This window comes from Hyaena hyaena, unplaced genomic scaffold, assembly GCF_003009895.1.
Source record: "Hyaena hyaena isolate Hyena2069 unplaced genomic scaffold, ASM300989v1 scaffold_1166, whole genome shotgun sequence".
In the NCBI taxonomy this organism is placed as follows: domain Eukaryota; kingdom Metazoa; phylum Chordata; class Mammalia; order Carnivora; family Hyaenidae; genus Hyaena; species Hyaena hyaena.
The window spans coordinates 241,068-265,028 of NW_024081797.1; the positions used below are offsets into that span (position 1 = coordinate 241,068).

At 39.4% G+C, this 23,961-nt stretch overlaps 1 protein-coding gene and 1 non-coding gene across 2 annotated transcripts in view; one reads left to right on the forward strand and one right to left on the reverse strand.

Annotated features, from left to right (window-relative positions):
- Positions 1-462: 462 nt before the first annotated feature.
- On the reverse strand, positions 463-566 carry LOC120224368. The gene has a single exon (XR_005526549.1). It is a non-coding gene; the product is annotated as a U6 spliceosomal RNA (small nuclear RNA).
- Positions 567-7,201: 6,635 nt separating this feature from the next.
- LOC120224361 (cytochrome P450 20A1) overlaps positions 7,202-23,961 on the forward strand; it is a 58,747-nt gene continuing 41,987 nt past the window's right edge. The window contains exons 1-4 of the mRNA XM_039222605.1: positions 7,202-7,365; positions 10,404-10,453; positions 10,892-11,058; positions 13,587-13,729. Of these exons, the coding sequence (XP_039078536.1) occupies positions 7,294-7,365; positions 10,404-10,453; positions 10,892-11,058; positions 13,587-13,729 (432 nt within the window). The 5' untranslated portion in view covers positions 7,202-7,293. The remainder of the gene's footprint in view (positions 7,366-10,403; positions 10,454-10,891; positions 11,059-13,586; positions 13,730-23,961) is intronic.

Consider the following 23,961-nt stretch of genomic DNA (forward strand, 5'->3'; position numbering starts at 1 on the left):
AATCCTGAATGAATGAAACGATATAAATATACTTGCCCTTACTAGCCTTTACATTTTATTCTTTTTAAACAGACATGCCTAGAATCGACCTAAGTTCTCTCTGACACAAATTAACAAGGCCTTGGGGCGCCTGGGTGGCTTAGTCGGTTAAGCGTCCGACTTTCGCTTAGGTCATGATCTCGCGGTTCGTGGGTTCGAGCCCCGCGTCGGGCTCTGTGCTGACTGCCAGCTCAGAGCCTGGAGCCTGTTTCAGAGTCTGTGACTCCCTCTCTCTCTGACCCTCCCCTGCTCGCGCTGTCTCTCTCTCTCTCCTAGAAATAAATAAAAAACATTAAAAAAAATTAAAAAAAAAAAAAAACAAATTAACAAGGCCTTACTGTTTGATGTATAAGCCAGTGTTCTGCTCCAGGTTCAGACAAAAGGGGGTGCATTGTGTGTACAGAATTATATTTTATTTTATTTTTTAATATGGAATACTTCATGAATTTGCATGTCATCCTTGTTCAAGGACCATGCTAATCTTTGTATTGTTCCAATTTTAGTATATGTGCTGCTGAAGTGAGCACTGTGTGTAGAGAATTTTAAAGCAACAATAAACCAACTAAATGTCTTCTGCTTTTTATTATCACCATGTGCCGGCAATTATAAAAATGTCAATAATAAGTTCCTCCATTCTGCTGGGGTGGCTCCACCACCAGCATCTTTTTTTTTTTTTTTTTTTTTTTTTAATGCTACTGTTAGGTTATTTTCTCTAGGTATTGATTAGACATTTCTCTTTGTGGGCCATGATACGTTTAATTCTCTCTATATGCCTGAAGATAATGAGGGGAAATGGGAGATCCTCCAGATAAGAGGTAGTCCCTTGTGATGTAACTGACCCAAGAGAAATTTCTGAAAAGACTTTTATGTGATGAAAAGATGCTCAACATCACTCATCATCAGGGAAATACAAATCAAAACTACAATGAGATACCACCGCACACCGGTCAGAATCGCTAAAATTAACAACTCATGGGTCACCTGGGTGGCTCAGTCGGTTAAGTGTCTGACTTCGGCTCAGGTCATGATCTCATAGTTGGTGAATTCGAGCCCGCATTGGGCTCTGTGCTGACAGTTCAGAGCCTGGAGTCTGCTTCGGATTCTCTCTCTCTCTCTCTCTCTCTCTCTCTCTCTCAAAAATAAATAAACATTAAAAAAAAAACCACTCAGGTAATAAAAGATGTTGGCAAGGACTCAGAGAAAGAGGAACCCATTTGCACTCCTTGTGGGAATGTAAACTGGTGCAATCACTCTGGAAAACCGTATGGAGGTTCCTCAAAATATTAAAAATAGAACTACCCTATGACCCAGCAATTGCACTACAAGGTTATCTATCCAAAGGACACAGGTGTGCTGCTTCGAAGGGACACATGCACCCCAATGTTTATAACAGCAGTATCAACAATAGCCAAAGTATGGAAAGAGTCCAAATGTCCATTGACTAATGAATGGATAAAGAAGATGCGGTATATGTAGATATACAGTAGAACATTACCTAGTGATAAAAAAGAATGAAATCTTGCCATTTGCAACAACATTCATGGAACTAGAGTATATTATGCTAAGCTAAATAAATCAGAGAAAGACAAATATGATTTCACTCATATATGGAATTTAAGATACAAAACGTGAAATAGGGTAAGGGAAGCAAAAATAAGATGAAAACAGAGAGGGGGAAACAAACCATAGGAGACTCTTTTCTTTTTTCGTGCCTATTTTTTTTTGAGAGAGAGAGAGAGTCTGTGTGTGTGTGAGCAGGGGAGGGGCAGAGAGAGAGGGAGACACAGAATCCAAAGCAGGCTCCAGGCTCTGAGCTGTCAGCACAGAGCCCAACACGGGGTTTGAACGCACAAACCACGAGATCATGACCTGAGCCAAAGTCCAAAGCTTAACTGACTGAGCCACCCAGGCGCCCCCATAAGAGACTCTTAAATACAGAAAACAAACAGGATTGCTGGCGGGGTGTTGGGTGGAGGGATGGACTAAATGGGTGATGGGCATTAAGGAAGGCACTTGTTGGGATGAGCACTGGGTTTTATATGTAAGTGATGAATCACTAAGTTCTATTCCTGAAATCATTATTACATTATATGTTAACTAACTTGGATTTAAAAAATAAGACTTTTATATGAGAGAAAGGAAAGAGGAAGGGAGGTTCAGAGGAATGTGGGGTTTTGGCTTTGTCTTGCACTGACCAGATGTCCTTATCTCAGCGTCCTATTCCTTTTCAAACAGTGCTCTAACTTTAGATTAAGAGATTTTGGCAAGGTTGTGGTTTTTTTGTTGTTCTGTTTACTTTTTTGAGAGAGAGATAGTGCAACTGGGGGAGGGGTAAAGTGAGAGAGACAGGGAGTGAGAAAGCATCCCAATCAGATTCCACATCATCAGCTCAGAGCCTGATGTGAGGCTTGAACTCACAAACTACGAGATCATGATCTGAGCCGAAATCAAGAGTCGGACGCTTAACCAACTGAGCCACCCAGGCGCCCCAGCAAGACTGTGCAAAATTTAACTAGGCATTGAAACTCTACAACCTGCACAATTAGATTTGGGGGCCTGTATTCAGCCATATCTTCTTATCTCCTGCAGCTACACCACCATATACATAGCTTGAGACCACCATAGAATGGCATTCTTGATGGAATGGCAGAAGATATTTGCAAATGACATATTAGATAAAAGGTTTGTATCCAAAATCTATAAAGAACTTATCAAACTCAACACCCAAAAAACAAATAATCCCATGAAGAAATGGGCAAAAGACATGAACAGACGCTTCTTCAAAGACATCCAGATGGCTAACAGACACATGAAAAAATGCTCAAATCACTCACCATCAGGGAAATATGAATCCAAACCACAATGAGATACCACCTCACACCAGTCAGAATGGCTAAAATTAACAACTCAGGCAACAACAGAGGATGTGGAGAAAGAGGATCTGTTTTGCACTGCTGGTGGGAATGCAAACTGGTGCAGCCCCTCTAGAAAACAGGATGGAGAGGTCCCTCAAAAAGTTAAAAACAGAACTACCCTGTGACCCAGTAAATTGCTCTGCTAGGTATTTATCCAAAGGATATAGGTGTGCTATTACGAAGGGGCACATACACCCCAATGTTTATAGCGGCGCTATTGACAATAGCCAGAGTATGGAAAGAACCCAAATGTCCATCAACAGATGAATAAAGATGTGGTATACATATACAATGGAGTATTACTTGGCAATCAAAAAAAAATGATATCTTGCCATATGCAACAATGTGGATGGAGCTGGAGGGTATTATGCTAAGCAAATTTAGTCAGTCAGAAAAAGACATTTATCATATGACTTCACTCATATGTGCAATTTAAGATACAAAACAGATGAACATAGGGGAAGGGAAGCAAAAATAATATAAAAACAGGGATGGGGACAAAACATAAGAGACTCTTACATACAGAGAACAAACTGAGGGTTGCTGGAGAGGTTGTGGGTGGGGGGATGGGCTAAATGGGTACGGGGCATTAAGGAAGAGACTTGGTGGGATGAGCACTGGATGTTATACATGGGGGATGAATCACTGGAATCTACTTCAGAAATCATTATCGCACTATATGCTAACTAACTTGGATGTAAATTAAAAAATAAAAAATAAAAATAAATGCTCAATGATAGTCATTACATCACTATGGTATTTAAATTCCTTTTTATACATTTAAAAGATATATAATAATTTCAAAATGTGAATATTTAAAATACACTGAAAATTTAATCGTTTTAAGCCAAGATAAAAATTTTAGATATCAACATCAAAATGTGTGAAAGTATATACATGGTTTGTAGGGGCATCTGAGTGGTTCAGTTGGTTAAACCTCTGACTTCGGCTCAGATCATGATCTTGCTGTTTATGGATTTGAGCCCTGCATTGGGCTCTGTGCTGACAGCTCAGAGCCTGGAGCCTGCTTCGGGTGCTGGGTCTCCCTTTCTCTCTGGCCCTCCCTTGCTGGCGTTCTCTCACACACTCTCTCTCTCAAATAAATAAACATTAAAAAGATTTTTTAAAATATTTTTAGGTAGTATCTCAGCAAAAGTTTGAACACAGAAGAGACAGTTACATAGTTTTAGAGATTCAGTCTCAAAATATTGTATCCTGCTCAACCTCTGTAATCTTTATCTCTCTTCACAGTCCCTCAAACCTCAGAGGTTCTGTGGCTATTTATAGGTCAATTTAGGACTAAATAAGGAGTCCAGATATCCTGAAATATAAGTGCCTGGAGTTACAGTTATTTAACTACATTAGGCATTTAAAGACTTTATTTTTAAGTAATCTCTACACCCAAAATGAGGCTCAAACTCAGAACCTTGAGATCAAGAGTCCCATGCTCTACTGACTGAGCCAGCTAGGCATCTCTAAGTGCATTAGGTATTTAAAAATCTGATGTGTAGGGCACCTGGGTGGCTCAGTCAGTTAACTATATGACTTTGGCTCAGGTCATGATCTCGCTGTTCCTGAGTTCAAGTCCCTCATTGTGTGAGCTTGAGCCCCACTGTACGTGAACATGAGCCCATTCCTCTCACTCTTTCCCTCGCTCACTTGCGCCCATTCTCGCAAAAAAAAAAAAAATCTGATATTTACTGTTTTTGAAAACCTATTTGGAACACAATTTACAGGGGAAATGTCTTTAATATTCCAAAGAAGATATTTATTTATAAGATACTTTTTAAGTATCTTTTTTGTAGTTTTTCCACAAACTGCCTAGTTTTTTAAAATATTTATTTTTGAGAGAGAGAGAGAGAGAGAGAAAGTAGGAGAAGGGCAGATATGAGGACAGAAGATCCAAAGTAGGCTCCACACCATCAGCAGAGAGCCTGATGCAGGGCTTGAACCCACAAACTGCAAGACCATCACCTGAACTGAAGTAAGACGCTCAACCAACTGAGCCACCCAGGTGCCCCTATAAGATTTTTTTTTTAAGTTTATTTATTTTGAGAGAGTGTGTGTGAATGCATGTCAGCAGGAGCAGGGGAGGAGCAGAGAGAGAGAGAGAGAGAGAGAGAAAATTCCAACAGGCTCCCAGCTGTCAGCATGAATCCTGACTCAGGGCTTACTCCCACAACCATGAGATCATGACCTGAGCTTAAATCAAGAGTCAGACACTTGAGTCATCCAGGAGCCCCTGAAAGAAGACATTTAAAAATGAACTTTTGGGGTGCCTGGGTGGCTCAGTCAGTTGAGTGTCCAACTCTTGATTTCAGATCATAATCTAATAGTTCTTGAGATTGAGTCCCACATCAGGCTCTATAATGACAGAGCAGAGACTGCTTGGGATTCTCTCTCTCTCTGCCCCTACCCTGCTCACTCATGCACACTCTCTCAAAAAATAAAAAATAAAATAAATAACCCAATCTAAAAAAATAGAAATGAACTTTTCAAACACATCTATACACAGAGAACTACAGTTAAAGGTACAATTTCTAGGGGTGCTTGTGTGGCTTGCTTGGTTAAGCCTCCAACTCTTGATTTAGGCTCAGGTCATAATCTCAAGGTTGTTGGACCAAGATAGCCTGTTTAGGATTCTCTTTCTCCCTCTCCTCAACTTTCTCACTGCCGGTCCCTGGCTCATGCACACTCATGCAAGCTCTCTCTCTCAAAAAAAAAGAAAAAGAAAAAAAGCTTCTTGGGACACCTGGGTGGCTCAGTCAGTCAGCTTTGATCTCAAGGTCATGAGCTCAAGCCCGGCATTGGGGTCCAAGCTGGGCATGAAGCCTGTTCAAAAAAATAATATATTAAAAAAAACACTTACCTTTAAAAAAAGTACAATTTCTGCTTTTGAATTGAAATATCAAATAGCAACATTTTGTTGTATTTACTAAAGATGTCAAAAAGACTTGGCATTTTCAGTGAGATCTGTTTCATGCTTACGCAATAAGTCGTTTATCACAGATGTTCTAAAATGCAATCTCAAATTATTTCTCTTACTGAATTACTGCCTTTGTGTGTGTGAATGTATGTGTGTCTGTGTGTGTGAGAGAGACAGACTTTATACTATGAAAGCTATAAAATCTATATATGCTTTGAGTGCACATTCACTAAAGGGAACACCAGTAAGTAGTGGGCCTTGCCTTGCATTATACATATCAAAACTCTGGAATCAGGGCTTGGGTAACTCTATACATAAGGTGTGGGACTCGAATTCAGCTCAGGTCATGATCTCCCAGTCAGTGGGAAAGAACTCTGGGACTCGGAGCCTGCTTGGGATTTTTTCTCTCCTTCTTTCTCTGCCCCTTTCCTGCTCAAGCTTTGTCTCTCTCAAAATTAATACATGAACATTAAAAAAAAAAACAAAAACCTTCTGAGTCCTGTAAAAGATCCTAGGATACTTTTATGTTCAGAATAACTAAATAATAGGTGCTAAATACTAACTAGCATTTTGCCAGGAACTGTATTAAGTACTTTCCATGAAATACCTAATTTATTACTGCAGGCAACTCTGTGTGGTATTACTTCCATTGCTTTATAAAGAAATGGAAGCTTAGAATATTCCATTTTCTGAAACCAGCAGAGTCAGGAAATCTTATCCATAACTGAACAGCTCGCTGCCTTCAATCACGAGAAAGTGCCAAGAAATCACATTTATTAGCACTTCAAATAATTTCTTTTTCGAAACAAGGCAATCTAATAATGCTTGACTCTGAAGACACCCTGGTCCAGGTGAGCTTGGGTGTCAGTGGTTCTCACCGTGTTAAACAGCTCTGTTAAATAAAACACAGATTGCAGACGACCCCCCCCCCACACACACACCCCTCGCTCAACTGTTGAATCTGCAGGTCTAGAGTGGGGTAGACAATCAGCATTTCTAGAAAGTTCCCCGGTGCTGCTGTTGCTGCTCCAGAAGCCACACTGTAAGAATCTTTGGTTTATGAGTTTTAATCCTAAAACCACTGGGACAATGGTTGGTCGGGGTAGGGCGATGGTAACTCCTAACATGTTTCAAAAGCCTGGACTCCACTTTCCCCTGCAGCAAGGACCCCAAATCCTGGGCGTGCCCGGAGGCCGTGCGCGCCGCCACCTCCGCCTTGGGGTGTGGCTCTGGCCCCGCCGCGGGCCTCAGCGCTCCATTGCTCACCCCGCCAGCCCCGCCCCCCGGTGGGGCCATTGGTTCGGAAGTTCCGCAGGACGCCTCCGCCCTCACGCCCATTCCGCAGAGCTGGCCAGGCTGAGGAGCGGCTGCCGGATCCCGGGACGTGAGACGTGGCTCCTTGGCGGAAGAGCCATGTTGGACTTTGCGATCTTCGCCGTTACCTTCCTGCTGGCGTTGGTGGCAGCGGTGCTCTACCTTTATCCGGTAACCGCCGTCTCGGCCCTGGGGATTCTGGCCGCCGCCCCAGCCTCTGTGTTGCCGCAGCGTGGTCGCTCTGCGCACTTTGGGCTGCAGGGGGCGGGCGTGAGGGGAGGGCTCGGGCTCCCGCTCCCGCTCGCGTTCCCGCTCCCGCTTCGCGCAGCTGCAGCTCCCGAGCACGTGACGTCTCGCGGGGCCCGCGCGGGCTGCGCTGGGAGGAGAGCGGCGCGGGCGGCTCGACGACCCCTCAGGGGCGCACGGTCAAGGGCGTGTGGCTGCCTCAGGGCCCTTCTTCGGGGTCCTGCCTCCCTGCTCCCGGCACTGCCACGCCTTTATCACAGGCCTTTATCACAGGCTGCGCGGGAAGTACTTTGGGGTGGCTTTTTGGCAGTAATCCTGCCAAACCCAGTTTCCATTTTCCAGTGCCTGGAAGGAATCTTGAGTGTGCGAGGGTGCTCCACTCCTTTGTCTTTTCTGAGGATTCTCTCGGCTTTTTTTTTTTTTTTTTAACCCTCTCCTTTCCCCGCCTTTCCATCCGTCTTTCCTTTTGTTATTACTGAAATCCAAAGTCCTCACGACCCAGACCGGTCTTGCTCTTCTCACAGCGCTGGAAGCAGATGAGTTGTGGAATGAGCCCTGTGGTGGGTTAGTTCCTGAGCTTGACCTGGCTACTTTGCATTAGTTTTGAATCTTGTTCTTAGCCTTATATGCTTGCCTTTATCAGCCTCAGAGGGTGATTCTGAGAAAGGAGCTAGTAGATGAGTAATCATCTCTTAACCTGTCTACAAAACAAGGTGGTGTTTTCTAATTTCCTCCCCTAATTGTAATATTAAACGTGACAAGTTTCCATTATGGATGACTGTAGGACAGAATTATACAGTGTATAGATTTCATTGTTGTAAGTTAAACACAAGTGACATATACCTAGATAGCATTCTTGTAGTATATAGCAGAAACTAAAAAACTCTATAGTTAGTACCATTCAATCTAGTATTTCTGTTTCGGCATGCATACCCCAAAGGAGAAAAAAAGTAAAGTCGTACAAAGGTTTTTATAGCACTACTTATATTAATGAAAAAACGAAAGAAAGAAAAGAAATAGCTGAGATGTTTTACAGCAGTATAGTAAGAAAATGATTAAGGAATTTCTTTTAAATATTTTTTTAATTGTATTTAAAATTAAGTTGTATTTAAATTTAAAATTAAATTTAAAAAACTTTTAATACTTATTTTTGAAGGGGAGAGACAGCATGAGCGAAGGAGGGGCAGAGAGGGAAAGAGACAGAATCCAAAGCAGGCTCCAGGCTCTGAGCTGTCAGCGCAGAGCCCAATGCAGGGCTCGAACCCAGGAACTGAAAGGTCATGGCTTGAGCCAAAGTCAGACGCGGAACTAACTGAGCCATCCAGGTGCCCTTTCTACTACATGATGGAATACAGTTTGGCCTTTAAATGTTCAAATATGTTGAGTCACTATGTTGTATGCATGAAACTAATATGACACTGTATGTTAACTGTACTGGAATTAAAAATAAAAAAAGAAATCTTTTAATTAAGATACAAAAAGTAAATTTTCAAGTAAAGAAATACTTATTCATTTACTTATGTAATGCTAGGGGGAAAAAGGGCAGAATGCCAGATAAACACTGATTAATATTAGTCAAAATCTTTGACAGAATTCAGAATTGATCCTGGAGTAAATATTTCAGGTTATTTTTTCTAGAAATATTTAGTTTATTTAAAAATTATGAAAAGCAGGGTCGCCTGGGTGGCTTAGTCGGTTAAGCGTCTGATTTTCGCTTAGGTCATGATCTCGTGGTTCGTGGGTTCGAGCCCCGCGTCGGGCTCTGTGCTGACTGCCAGCTTGGAGCCTGGAGCCTGTTTCAGCCTGTGACTCCCTCTCTCTCTGACCCTACCCTGCTCACGCTGTCTCTCTCTCTCTCTCCTAGAAATAAATAAAACATAAAAAAAAATTATAAAAAGTGGGGCGTCTATGTGGTTCAGTTGGTCAAGTGTCTAACTTCGTCTCAGGTCATGATCTCACGGTTTGTGGGTTTGAGCCCTGCCTCAGGCTCTGTGCTGACAACTGGAAGCCTGGAGCCTGCTTCGGATTCTGTGTCTCCTCTGTCTCTCTCTCAAGAATAAATAAACATTAAAAAAAATTATAAAAAGTCTTGTAAGAATAATACACTTGTCATAAGATAAAAACTAAGTAAAAAATAACATTGATTCCAAAACACAGCAGCTATAAACCCGACGTAAAATTGTAAAATATTAAAATTTCCCATACTTTCCCCTAGTTCATTTTAGAGGTTGTTGCTTGAACAATTTGCTATGAATTATTTTATTATTTGTATGCCACATACCTCAGTGACTGTATGACCCTGACAATAATGACTACATTAGGGCCGTCTGAATGGCTCAATCAGTCAAGTGTACAATTCTTGATTTCAGCTCGGGTCATGATCTCAGAGTTGTTAGATTGAGCCACAAGTCAGGCTTTGTGCTGAGCATGGAACCTGCTTAGGATTCTCTCTCTCCCTCTCCCTCTTTTCCCTACTTGTGCATACTTTCTCTAAAATAATTTTTTAAATGACTACATTAAAGCAAAAGATGACTATCATAATTGTACTTTGGTAAATTTTTTAATTAGAGAACAATTTAAGGAATGAAACCGTTGTTAGCATGATATTGATTTTTTTTTTTTAAAGCCAAGCCAGAAGGGGCTATATATAGACTCAGAACAACAGCAAAAAAGGTACTTCATTATATGTTAGTTGATGTAGAATGGATGTTAAGTTTTTCAAACTTGTTAGTTTAATTGACATGATGGAAGAATATTAAGATTATTCTTTTAAATACAAGAACCCAGTTTTTGTATTTTAAGACGTAACAATTCTCAACATCCAACCAAATTGGAAAGCCATCACTTAGTCCTGCAGATGTTTTGGCAAAATATCTGATTTATAGATTATATGCTTATGTATTATATATTAAATTATATGTTATAGACTAAGTCATTATACTATGTTTAAATTTCTCCTTAAGGCTTCTAGACAAGCTGCAGGAATTCCAGGAATTACACCAACTGAAGAAAAGTGAGTAGTTATGTATTTATTTATTTTTTTGGAATTCAGTAGAGTTAACTCTTAATTTTTGGTATCAAAACTAAACCATATTTTTAGGTTACATAGTTTAATTCCTTTAAATCACCCTATGATTCATTACTATCTCAAAATGAGATTTTGCAAAAATTGGATCATTTTCCACTGTCTACTTGATGTTCCTTGTGTAGCTTTCTTCTTGGTTTGAATTGTTATAATTCTCAAAACATTGAAAAGTCCAAATCTAAATATAACTACGAAAAGTGAGAAGTCAAATTTAAGTTTTAGATTTTGCGGTAATTTGCATTTCATGCAACTCTGCTCTCATCAGTTGACAGAGTTAACTCAAAATCAGTTACTGTTTTTCTGATTCTTCCAAGTTAAATTTCTTATTTTTACAAGTTATTTTATCAATTGTTGCTCTTTTCTCAGAGATGGTAATCTTCCAGATATTGTGAACAGTGGAAGTTTGCACGAGTTCCTGGTTAATTTGCATGAGAGATATGGGCCTGTGGTCTCTTTCTGGTTTGGCAGGCGCCTTGTGGTTAGTTTGGGCACTGTTGATGTCCTGAAGCAGCATATCAACCCCAATAAGACATGTAAGTTTAATTTTTTTCTAATTAGCTCTTCCTTATCTTTTAAGAATAAACATCCCTATGTGAAGAGCATACATGTTAATGGGTAGGACCAGCTAACATTTATTAAATGTTTTATGTTATGTGCCAGGCATTATGCTAAGGTTTGTATAATTAGTACCTCACTGAATATACAGACAGTATTATAAGATGATTATTTTTCTCCTCAATTTATAGATTTATACAGTAGAATCCCAATATAAATTCCAACAGGATTTTTTTGGGAAAAAAAAATAGTTCCAGGGTGCATCTGGAATAGTAAAGGTACTTGAACAGTCAGAAAACATCTAGAAAAGAATATTCATGAGGGGAATAATTGTACCATCAGGTAGAGCAATATGCTGTAAATCTAGATTAATTTAAAGAATCTTGTATTGTGGTAAGACTAGACAGATTGATGGAGCAGAGTAGATAGTCTCGTAGACAAACCAAGCATACATGATAAAGAGAGCATTTTATGATAAAGGGGAAAGGTAATAAATGGTTTTGGAAAACTGGTTAGTTATTTGGAAAAAATAAATCTACATCCTTGCCTTATTCTTAATATCAAAATAAATTCCGTATTATTAAAATTTAAAGTCCTAAAAGTATTAGAATAAAATATGGTTAAATATTAAATTGGGGGTAGGTGTTGATAAACCTTTTCTTACTATAACATGAGATGTAGGAGCCGACGAGCACAAGATGGGTAAATCTGTCTTAAATTTTTATGTGAATCTACATAAAAATGAGAAATTTCATTAAAATAAAAAGCACAGATTACTAGACATGACATGGACTGGTTGATTACTACATTTCTGTAAATTAAGAAGGTACCTTGAAAAAGTTTAAAAGAAATATGGGGAAACGATTTGCCACCTATATATGTAAATAAAAACTAATAAAGTAAAAATAAAATGGAGATACAGAAAAGTGGGCAAAAACAAGGTAATGAAGAAAGAGGAAATAAAAATGGCCAATAAGCAAGTGAAGATTTCAACCTCACTAATAATTAGTGGGATGCAAATAAAAGTTTTACCTATCTGACTTGGAAGATATGAAGAATATTGGCAAAATGCATTGTTGATAAGGAAATAGGCAAACATGGAATGTAAATATATTATAAACTTGGGAGAGTGGGTTGGCAGGATATTTGACTTAGCAATACTGTCATAAGGAATTTATCATAAATTGATATTCATAAGAAAAGACATTAATATTATTTACCATAAAAAATTGAAGCAAAGTTAAATATTAGTGGCTGAATGAAAAAATATATTCAGGCCTTAATATAATGATGTATTTTGTTTATCAAATATCTGTATGGCCTACTATATGCAAAAACTATTATAAGACATCTACAGATATTAACTCATTTAATCCTCAGAACAACCTTATGAAGTAGACATTAGAGAAAACTGAGGTACCAAGAGGTTAAGTCATTGGCCCAAGATCACCCAAGTTATTAGTGATAGAGCTGGGACTTGAAGGTAGGCAGTCTGGTCTGAGTTTGTGCACTTAATCACTAAGTTTTCCATAACATTGAAGGATGGCTCTGTCAGGAAATGTAAAGATGAGTAAAACCAGGCATGGTCCCTTCTCCTGTGAAGTTTATAGTATAATATTAGGGAGTAGGAGAAGCATGTAAACATTATTTAAATGATCACACTAATGAACTGGGAGAAGTGCTCTGAAAGAAGGGTTTGTGTTCTTTGCAAACTCTGACATTTTTCTGTTTCTCTGTTAAGTAATGTTAACAGCTATTAAAAAAAAACACTCATTGGGGCACGTGGGTGCCTCAGTTGATCGAACGATGACTCTTGATTTTCACTCAGGTTATGATCTCATAGTCATGAGATTGAACCTGGTTTGGAGCTCTAGGCTGGGCGTGGAGCCTTTTTGGGATTCTCTCTCCCTCTGCCCCTCCTCTTTCTCTTTCTCTCTCTCTTAAAAAAAAAAGGCTGTCTCAAAAATGTTTAACATTATATCATCTCTCTGGTGAAATTTAGACAAATTTTCTTTTGTATTTTACTGTTGTTTTAATTGTTTACAATGACAGTGTATTTTTTTTTTGTATGGAAGCAATATAGTAAATAAAGAAACACTTAAAAAATGGATGAAAAAGAAAAAATTTCTGAACTCAGCTAAATAATTTTAACTGTAATACTTGACCATTACACACAAACAACAATTTTGCTTTTAAACCAGTGAAATGAGCTTTTTTAAAAATCAGAGATATTGTCATGTAGGTAGAAAATTTACGTTAAGTATTAATTATTTATAGTGTAATTGCCAGTCAGGATATTGTATTTTTGCCAGTTTTTATTGCCTCTTGAACTGTTCATATTTAGAAAAAATAATGAAGGGAGTTCGGAAAAAAGTTGCCATGCTCTTAGCTACAGTCACCTACCTCCTTGATCTCTTTGTTTTTTGCTAGAGTTTTTATAGTTGTTGTTTTGTTTGTTTTCAGTTCTGTTGTCCACTTTGACTCAGAAATGTTTAATTTGTTTCAGCGGACCCTTTTGAAACCATGCTTAAGTCATTATTAAGGTATCAATCTGGTGGTGGGAATGCGAATGAAAACCACATGAGGAAAAAATTGTATGAAAGCGGTGTGGCTAATTCTCTGCAGAGTAATTTTGCTTTCCTGCTAAAGGTAAGGTGATAAGAAGTGTGGCCCAGAATTGTATAATACAGATGATAGTATATTTTTTACTATTAATGTGTCTTGCCTTGGCTACTTTTTTCTTACTTGTCTTTCTAAGCTGATTTTTATTCTCCTGAAATTCTGAAACAAAACAAACCACAATAAAACTTTTCACACCTGTACTCTTCTGTGTCAGTTGGAATGATTGGAATGGAGAGAACCTGAACAAATTTTCTATGTTAATAGATTTGTCCTTTGTGTTTAGGCCAGACTCTAAACCAGTCACCAAACCTGATCTAAGCTCACCTAAAATACATTCTCCTGTAAAAACTCCATATTTACTGGGCCTCTGCATAGATAAAACTAAATCATACTGGGAGAGAGTTCTGACATTTTTTTAAACATTTTTAAAATTTATTTTTATTTATTAAAAATATTTTTAATGTTTTATTTTATATATGAAAGAGAAATAGAGCATGAGCAGGGGAGGGGCAGAGAGATTGAGACAGAATCTGAAGCAGGCTCCAAGCTCCAAGCTGTCACTACAGAGCCCAACGTGGGCTTCGAACTCATGAGCATCGAGAGCATTACCTGAGCCAAAATCTAATGCTTAACCAATTGAGCCACCCAAGCGCCCCAACAATTGTTTTTTTAAAAAATTTTTTAATGTTTATTTTTTGAGAGAGACAGAGTATGAGTGGGGGAGGGGCAGAGAGAGACAGAATATGAAGCCGGCTCCAGGCTCCGAGTTGTTAGCACAGAGCCCTATGCAGGGCTCGAACCAACAAACTGAGATTGTGACCTGAGCCAAAGTTGGGCACAACCAGCTGAGCCATCCAGGCACCACTAGGGATCTAACATTTTTAAGATGTTCCACAAATGATTTATTTACAAAGTTTGAGAACAATATTAATCCATACTATTTACTTTTGGTCTGTAAAGATCCTTAGCCGAGCCCTGCGTGCTGACAGTTCTCTGTGTCCCAATAGCAGTGTTCCAAACCTTCACCCTTATTCTAGTATTGCTAATAAACCCCTTTGCTTGCTATAGGTATCTGCCTCCTGCTTTGCTGAGACCATAGAATCCCTTACCTTTAAATTTCCTCAATATCCTATTTCCCCACAAACAAACTCTATCCATCTCAATATTGTTCTTGTCATTTTAAACCCTTTAAGAACCCTTCTGTACAAAACTAATCCACCCATTTGTGCTCTTTAAAAATAATGGAATTGGGGGATGCCTGGGTGGCTCAGTCCGTTAAGTGTCTGACTTCAGCTTAGGTCATGATCTCACTCACGGTTTGTGGGTTCAAGACCACGTTGGGCTCTGTGCTGACAGCTCAGAGCCTGGAGCCTGCTTCAGATTCTGTGTCTCCCTCTCTCTTTGTGCCCCTCCCCCACTCATGCTCTGTTTCTCTTTGTCTCAACAATAAATAAACATAAAAAAATAAATAATTTAATTGAGGCACCTGGGTGGCTTAGTGGGTCGAACGAGTAACTTTGGCTCAGGTCATGATCTCATGGTCTGTGTGTTTAAGCCCTGCATCAGGCTTGTGCTGACAGCTCAGAGCCTGGAGCCTGCTTCAGATTCTCTGTCTCCCTCTCTCTCTGCCTCCCCCCCACCTCTGCCCCACTCATGATGTGTCTCTCTCAAAAATAAATAAACATTAAAAAAAGTGTTTTTAATAATGGAATTTATAAAATTAATTTATAGTTGCTGTAGAAAACATTAACTTTATTTAAAAAATTTTTTTAATGTTTATTTTTGAGAGAGAGAGACAGAGAAACAGAACACAAGTGGGGGAGGGGCAGAGAGAGAGGGAGACACAGAATCCAAAGTAGGCTCTAGGCTCGGAGCTCTCAGCGCAGAGCCTGAAACGGGGCTCGAACTCATAGACCTCATGATCATGGCCTGAACTGAAGTCGGACACTCAACCGACTGAGCCAGCCAAGCACCCTAGAAAACATTAACTTTAAAGAAATCATTCATAATATCACTATAGATGTATATATGGTTGAGATCATACTCTATGTACAATTTTATATACTTTTTCACCTTAAAATGTATCATAAACATTTTTCCATGTCATTAGAATTTTCCCAAAAATAACTAAAATTATGTTTTTTCTGATTCATTTTACAAAATATGGAAAAAATTAGGAAAGTCCTAAGGAAAAAATAAACGTTTTTAATGCTACCATACTCAGTGATAACCATGTTTAACATTTTAAAATACTTTCTATCATTTTAGTCTTTTCTGTACACAGTAGAATTTAATCAGCATCATACTATATTGATAGTTTCAGATTCTGCATTGTTTTCAAGATTTTATTTTTAAGTAATCTCTACATGCAAACTCACAACCCCAAGATCAAGAGTCACTTGCTTTACCAACTGAGCCAACCAAGTGCCCCTAGATTCTGCATTTTAATTTCCATCTTATTATAATGAGCATTTTTATAACATTATTCTTTGATAATTACAGTTGAAAAGAATCTGTACTGTCAGTTTTACCTTTCAAATTGCTCTACTTCTTTCCATCAGCACTGCCACCATCCTAGTTTAAGCTTCCATAATCTTACCTTGATTGCGTGTTTTTTTAACTTCTCTTTGCCCTTCTCCCCTAATCCATTTTCTGTCCTCTGCAGGGATTCTTAAACTCTTCCTATGACACATACCCGTTGTACTTTTGGTGAAACCTATAGAGTCCATCTGAGAATAACATTTCAAAATGTGTAACTACAGGGCTGCCTACATGGCTCATCTGTTGGGCATCCGACTCTTGATCTTGGCACACAGATCATGATCTCTTGGTTCATGTGTTCAAGCCCCACATGGGGGCTCTGCATTGATGGAGTGGAGCCTGCTTGCGATTCAGTCTCTCCTCTCTGCCCCTCACCTGCTTTTATGCTCTTTATCTCTCTTAAGATAAATAAATAAACTTAAAAATATGTGTAACTACAAAGGAAAACAATATAATTATAAAAATATTTTTTAAAAGCTTATGATATATTAATATATGTACATCATCATTATTTTTTTTTAATGTTTTATTTATTTTTGAGAGCATGAGCAGGGTAGGGGCAAAGAGAGAGGGGGACAGAGGATCTGAAGCGGGCTCTGCACTGAGAGCAGTGAGCCTCATGTGAGGCTCAAACTCTCATATGAGAGCATGACCTGGGCCAAAATCAGATGCTCAATGGACTGAGCCACCCAGGTGCCCCTATACATCATTATTAATGCACTAAATAACAAGACCTAGCATTGTTTCTAAAACTTCCATATTTTTAATTAAGTTTTTTTAATGTTTTTTTTGTTTTTTTTTAGTTCTAGGAGAGAGAGAGAGACAGCGTGAGCAGGGGAGGGTCAGAGAGAGAGGGAGTCACAGACTCCGAAACAGGCTCCAGGCTCTGAGCTGGCAGTCAGCACAGAGCCCGACGCGGGGCTCGAACCCGTGAACCACGAGATCATGACCTAAGCGAAAGTCAGACGCTCAACCGACTAAGCCACCCAGGTGCCTCTAATTAATTAAGTTTTTATATTTAATGGATTCTATTTTCATTTTTTCAAGTCTTACTTATTTATCTTGAGAGAGGGAGGGAGAGAGCATGACCAGGGGAGGGGCAGAGAGAGAGAAAGAGTCCCAAGCAGTTTCCACACAGTCAGTGCAGAGCCTGATGCAGGGCTCAGACTCACAAAGAACGGTGAGATCATGACCTGAGCTGAAATCAGGAGTGGACACTCATCCGACTGAGCCACCCAGGCACCCCAATTTTTTATTTTTTTAAAGCTTTTACTTAAATTGCAGTTCACATAGTGTTATATAAGTTTCAGGTGTACAATATAGTGCTTCAACATTTCCATACGTCACCTGGTAGTCATCACAATAAGTGCACTCCTTAATTCTTATCACTTACTTCACCCATCCCCCCACATGCCTCACCTCTGGTAACCATCAGTTGGTTATTTTTGGTTTTTTTAAATATTTTTTTATTTATTTCTGAGAGAGAGAGACCGCATGAGCAGGGGAGGGTCAGAGAGAGAGGGAGATACAGAATCTGAAGCACGCTCCAGGCTCTGAGCTAGCTGTCAGCACAGAGCCCGTTGTGGGGCTTGAACCCACTAACCGTGAGATCATGACCTGAGCCAAAGTCAGACACTTAACCAGCTGAGCCACCCAAGTGCCTCTCAGTTTGTTCTGTATACTTGAGTGTGTTTCTTGGTTTGCCAATGTCTCTCTCATTTTTTCCCTCCCTTTGCTCTTTGTTTTGTGTTTTAAATTTCACTTATGAGTGAAATCATATGGTATTTGTCTTTCTCTGACTGACTTATATCGCTTATCATAATACTCTCTAGCTCTACCCATGTTGCAGATGGCAAGATTTCATTCTTTTTATGGATGCTTAATATTCCATTGTGTACATATATACCACATCTTCTTTATTCATTAACAGTGAATGGACACAGGCTGTTTCCATAATTGGCTATTGTAAATAATGCTGCTTTAGGGCCACCTGGGTAGATCAGCCAGTTAAGCATCCAACTTCGGCTCAGATCATGATCTCACAGTTTGTGGGTTTGATCCCTGTGTCAGGCACTGTGCTGACAGCTCAGAGCCTGGATCCTGCTTTGGATTCTGTGTCTCCCTCTTTTTGCCCCTTCCCTGCTCTGTCTCTCTCTCTCTCAAAATAAATAATGAACATTTTAAAAACTTTAAAAACAAAACATAATGCTACTTTAAACATCGAAGTGCATGTATTCCTTGTATTCTTTGAGTAAATACCTAGTAGTGTGATTGCTGGATCATAGGGTACAAAATTTTCATTGATTGTTTGGTTGATTTGGGCATGGAGGCCAGTGCAGGGCTTGAACTTATAACCTTTAGATCAAGACCTGAGCCTAGATCAGGAATTGGATGCTTAATCAACTCAATCACCCAGGTGCCCCCAAATTTCCATAACTTTAAAGTAACGATGTTATGAGGGACAAAATTACTATTTTGAGAGTTTTATAATAAGTATAATTTGATGTGAACATACTTGAAATTTGTATCAATGACAGTCAAAGGGCCTGTATTCACAATTGAAAGAAATGCTAAATTTCAATTAGAGGTTAGTAAAAAATAAAGATTTTGCTCCCTCATTTAATTTCATGAACTCCTAGATTCTAAGTAAAGACCCTTTTGTATCTGTGGACTTGAAATTCAAAACCACTGAGAATAGATATTTTCAAAATACAATTCTTATTTTAGTTTTTTTAATGTTTTATTTTGAAGGAGAGAGAGACAGAATGTGAACAGTAGGGAAAGGCAGAGAGGGAGACACAAAATCTGAAGCACGCTCCAGGCTCTGAGCTGTCAGCACAGAGCCCAAGGTGGGGCTTGAACTCATGAATCATGAGATCATGACCTGAGCTGAAGTCAGGCACTTAACTGACTGAGCCACCCAAGAGCCCCTGCAATTCTTAATTTCATTTTTCCCTTGATCAAAAACTTCCACCAGCTTACCTTTGCTCTTGGAACAAACTCCAGAACATTTAATGTAGTTTTAAAGGCCATTTGTGATTTTAGCTTGTCTACTTTTCCAGCCTCATTTCCCATCCTCATTTGTCCTTATACTCTAGCCACATTGGTTTTCCTTTAGTTTTATACCTTATTCTCTCCCATCTCAAGGTCTCTGTATATGTTGTTCTTGTTGCTTGGATTGTCTCCTCTAACCACCCACATACCTAGTAAATGCAAGTTCACCTTTTAGCTCTTAGTTTGAGTATCACTCCTCAGAGAAGCCATGTCTGATCATTCCACTGTCCCTAGGTAGGTCCCTAATTTTCCTTCACAACACTTTCCAATTTGTTAATTACACTTTGTGTAATTCTTTGAATGTCTGTGTCCTAAACTGTATGCTCTATGTAGGGAAGAATGGACTATTCTTTATTAGTTACATCTGTATACTTGGCTCTTGGTATAGAACCTCAGTAAATATTTATTTAAACTAACCCAGTTAGGGGTGCCTGGATGGTTCAGTTGGTTAAGCATCCGTACTTGAAAAAAAAAGTTTTTTAAACTGACCAGGTTAAAGTTCTTCAGTCATTGTCTCCTTTGTTTTTTCTATGAGTCTACCTCTTCTCTTAAAAAAAAAATTTTTTTTTAATGTTTATTTTTGAGAGAGAGAGAGACAGAGCGCAAGTGGGGGAGGGGCAGAGAGAGAGAGAGGTAGATACAATCCAAAGCAGGCTCCAGGCTCAGCTGTCAGCACTGAGCCCAATACAGGGCTCAAATTCATGAACCGTGAGATTGTGACCTGAGCTGAAGTCGGATGCTTAACCGACTTAGCCACCCAGGCTCCCCATCCTCTCTCTTAAGAAATATGTATCTCGTGTTGCCTGGCCAACTCCTACTCTAGTCCCCAGTTTAGTTATGTACCCTTCTTCATGCACCTTTTTTATTTTATTTTTTTTTTTTTTTTTATTTCTAGGAGAGAGAGGGAGAGACAGCGTGAGGAGGGGAGGGTTAGAGAGAGAGGGAGCCACAGACTGAAACAGGCTCCAGGCTCTGAGCTGGCAGTCAGCACAGAGCCCGACACGGGGCTCGAACCCACGAACCGTGAGATCATGACCTAAGCGAAAGTCGGACGCTTAACCGACTAAGCCACCCAGGCGCCCCTTCATGCACCTTTTTTAAACTATCATAACAACCTGACATGACAAAATTAAATTGATTTTTTTTTTTAATGTTTTATTTATTTCTAGGAGAGAGAGAGAGATAGCATGAGCAGGGGAGGGTCAGAGAGGGAGGGAGTCACAGACTGAAACAGGCTCCAGGCTCTGAGCTGGCAGGCAGCACAGAGCCCGACGTGGGGCTCAAACCCACGAACCGCAAGATCATGACCTAAGCGAAAGTCGGAGGCTTAACTGACTAAGCCACCCAGGCGCCCCTTAAATTGATTTTCTTATCTTTCTCCCTTCTTAGATTGTGTTTTCCATCTCCTTTTTCCTAATCTGTGTGCTTCAGACGAAGTTATTTATTTTGTTGTATGTTTGATGTAGCTCCTTGGAAATAGAATGATTTTGTAGTGTGAAGATTAAGCTTGGGCAAGAAGCTTTGAATCTTGCTTCCTGCCATTTAGTATCTGCATGATTGTGTGTTACTTGGCCTTTCTGAGCTTTCATTTCTTTAGCTTTATAACATCTATGTCACAAATTTGCTGTGACGATTATGTGAAATAATGATTTAAAGTTCCTAACAACAGGTCTTAGGACACAGTAACTACTCAAGAAATAACTCTCTCTCTCTCTCTTTTTTTTTTGCTTTAGAAGTAGATTTTCTTTATTTTCTGAGGGGTGGGAGACAGGAAGAGAGAGAATCTTAAGTGGTCTCCACACCCAGTATGGAGCCTGATGCAGGGCTTCATCTCACAAACACTGTGAGATCATGACCTGAGCTACAATCAAGAGTCACATGCTTAACTGACTGAGCCACCCAGGTGCCCCTACATTGGTCAGTTTTATTTTCTTTACCTTCTCATCTTCTATTACTTTGTTCATTCCTCCTGAAAATGTTCTTAAATGCACATTATAAGCCTTTCTGTAACATTTTTGAGGTATAGAATACCTGATAGTTATGTTAAGAGGATGCATAATTGACTCTTAACTACTTTTTAAAAATAACATTTAATAAGTGCTTAATGGCATTTTTTCCTTATCAGAGTTTTATTTGAAACTAATACTTCCTATTCAAGACTTGAGGCTGGCTTGCTGAGTTTACTGGGAAGCATTAATTAATACATTGAGTCCTCTGCACAGTTTTCCTCCTAAAAACAGACCAAACAAAGCATTTAACCATAGCGGGATATTGATTAGTCTTTCTTCTTTCAGTTCCTATTTCTACTGGGTCAGGAGACTTGTATACCAAATCCCTACCCTCTCATTGTTATCATTTCTGTTTGGTGTGTCAAGATTCCATATTGGCTGTGTTCACATCATGTTCTCAAGGCCTCTCAGGCTGTTCACTTGGGTTGTCATGGCTCTTCTGTCATCCCTCATTGTCCTCCCTGGAAGCCATTAGGTTGCATTTCTCTGAGCACTCACCAGTCAGAATCTTCCTTTCTATTCTGTTTAAATACCTAGCATTTGCCAGTAATCAACATCTTTTCGTATTTAATTGTATATCTCCAGGGAGTTTTGCGCATTTCTCCTTGCTTTGCTTTCAGTGATGATAGAAATATCTTTTTTTTTAGTAATATTTATTGTAAGCCTTAATTATTCTTTCTTCTGTCCTTCAAACTAAGTAATTCTAACTTTTAATCTTTTATCATAGGCTCTATTTCCCAAACTTTCTTTTTTGTTTTTTGTTTTGTACTCCAGATTTTTTCTCCTCCTGCCTGATTAAAGGCAAATCAAGATGGAAAATTATTTCTCAAATTTCATGTTTTTGCCAATATAGTTTTAAGTTTTGGTTCATAGACTGGGTCCAAATGTGAGAAATGCATTTTGAGTTTATATTGTCAGTCTCATAGTACAAGCCAGTTGCTCAGCTTAAGCATTAATCAGAAATACCAGTTAAATGTTTACTTCGGAAGAACATGACTGTAGAGTGCGACTGTCAGAGCATCCTCCTTCTCCCTACTTTTCTTTGAGGGAATAGTGTTGTCACCAGAGTTATCACCACAAAATAAATTATTTACTTCATATTGACATAATAATTTTTTTTGCCTTGTTTTTGTTTTTTTGTCCAGATCTGAGTTCCTTGTTCTGATTCTTCTCTAATCCTCTCAAACCTCATCCTTTGACTTCTGGTTCCTTCCTGTCCTAACCGTCTCTGCTCCAAGGATGTGTGCAAACCTCCGCTTTAATTCTGTGAGTGTAACTTTTCTATTCTGTGTGCTAAAACCCCATATTCTCCTGTCATTTTGGGAAAAATTCTGATTTAAAAAGTATTTCTGGATTTATAATTTAGAACTGTTGTCCAGAATCTTCCTAATTGACAGTGTAGTAATAGTTAATAGTGAAAGCTGTTGAGTTTGTTGGTCTAATAGATTGTTTGAACTCATTTAGGCCTCAGAACAGCTTTATAAATACGTGTTGTTATCTACCCCTTTTTATAGGTAAGGAACCACAGAGTGGTTAAATTAACTAGTCCAGGGTCATTAATAGTAGGATCAGGATATCATCCCAGTCAGTCTGGAACATTGCTTCTCTCTAGCTTGGTTCTGCTACCCTGGGATGTAGTTTTGCTTAACTAGTTTCTTTTACCTTTTTTAAGTTTGCAATCACAATAATAACCTAATGCAAGAGGTAACTTAAAGTCATTTGCTTCTCTGAAGTTCTAATAATTTCACAATAATTACATAAAAACTTTTCTTTTTTTCAAAATTTATTTATCTGTTTTGAGAGAGAGAGAGTGCGAGTGAGGGAGACAGAGAGTGGGAGAGAGAGACTCCCAAGCAGGCTCCATGCTGTTGGTGTGAAGCCTGATGCAGGGCTGCATCCCATGAACCATGAGATCATGACCTGAGCTGATCTTAAGAGTCAAAAGCTCAACCGACTGAGCCACACAGGCGCCCCCTTCTGGATTTCATTTAAATGAAAGATCCCAGGATCCTCTTTTTTTTCTTAATGTTTATTTATTTTTGAGAGACAGACAGAGCCCAAGTAGGGAAAGGGCAGAGAGAGAGAGAGAGAGAGAGAGAGAGGGAGACACAGAATCTGAAGCAGGCTCCAAGCTCTCAAGGTGTCAGCACAGAGCCGGATGCGGTGTTTGAACCCACGAACTGTGAGATCGTGACCTGAGCTAAAGTCCGTGCCCCACCCTGGATTTCATTTAAAAACTAGCTAGGGGTGCCTGGGTGACTCAGTTGGTTAAACATCTGACTTCAGTTCAGGTCATGATCTCACGGTTCATGGGTTCGAGTCCCACGTAGGGCTCTGTGCTGACAGCTAGCTCAGAGCCTGAAGCCTGTTTCAGATTCTGTATCTCCCTCTTCCTCTGACCCTCCCCTGTTCATGCTGTCTCTCTCTCAGAAATAAATAAAATATTTAAAAAATGAATAAAAAAAACTAGCTATGTACAAGATCTTTTACACATTGTTAGAACTATAAGCTCCAGGGACACCTGGGTGGCTGAGTTGGTTAAGTGCCCGCCTTCGGCTCAGGTCATGATCTCGTGGTTCATGGGTTCGAGCCCCGTGTCTGGTTCCATGTTGACAGCTTGAGAGCATGGAGCCTGCTTCAGATTCTGTGTCTCCT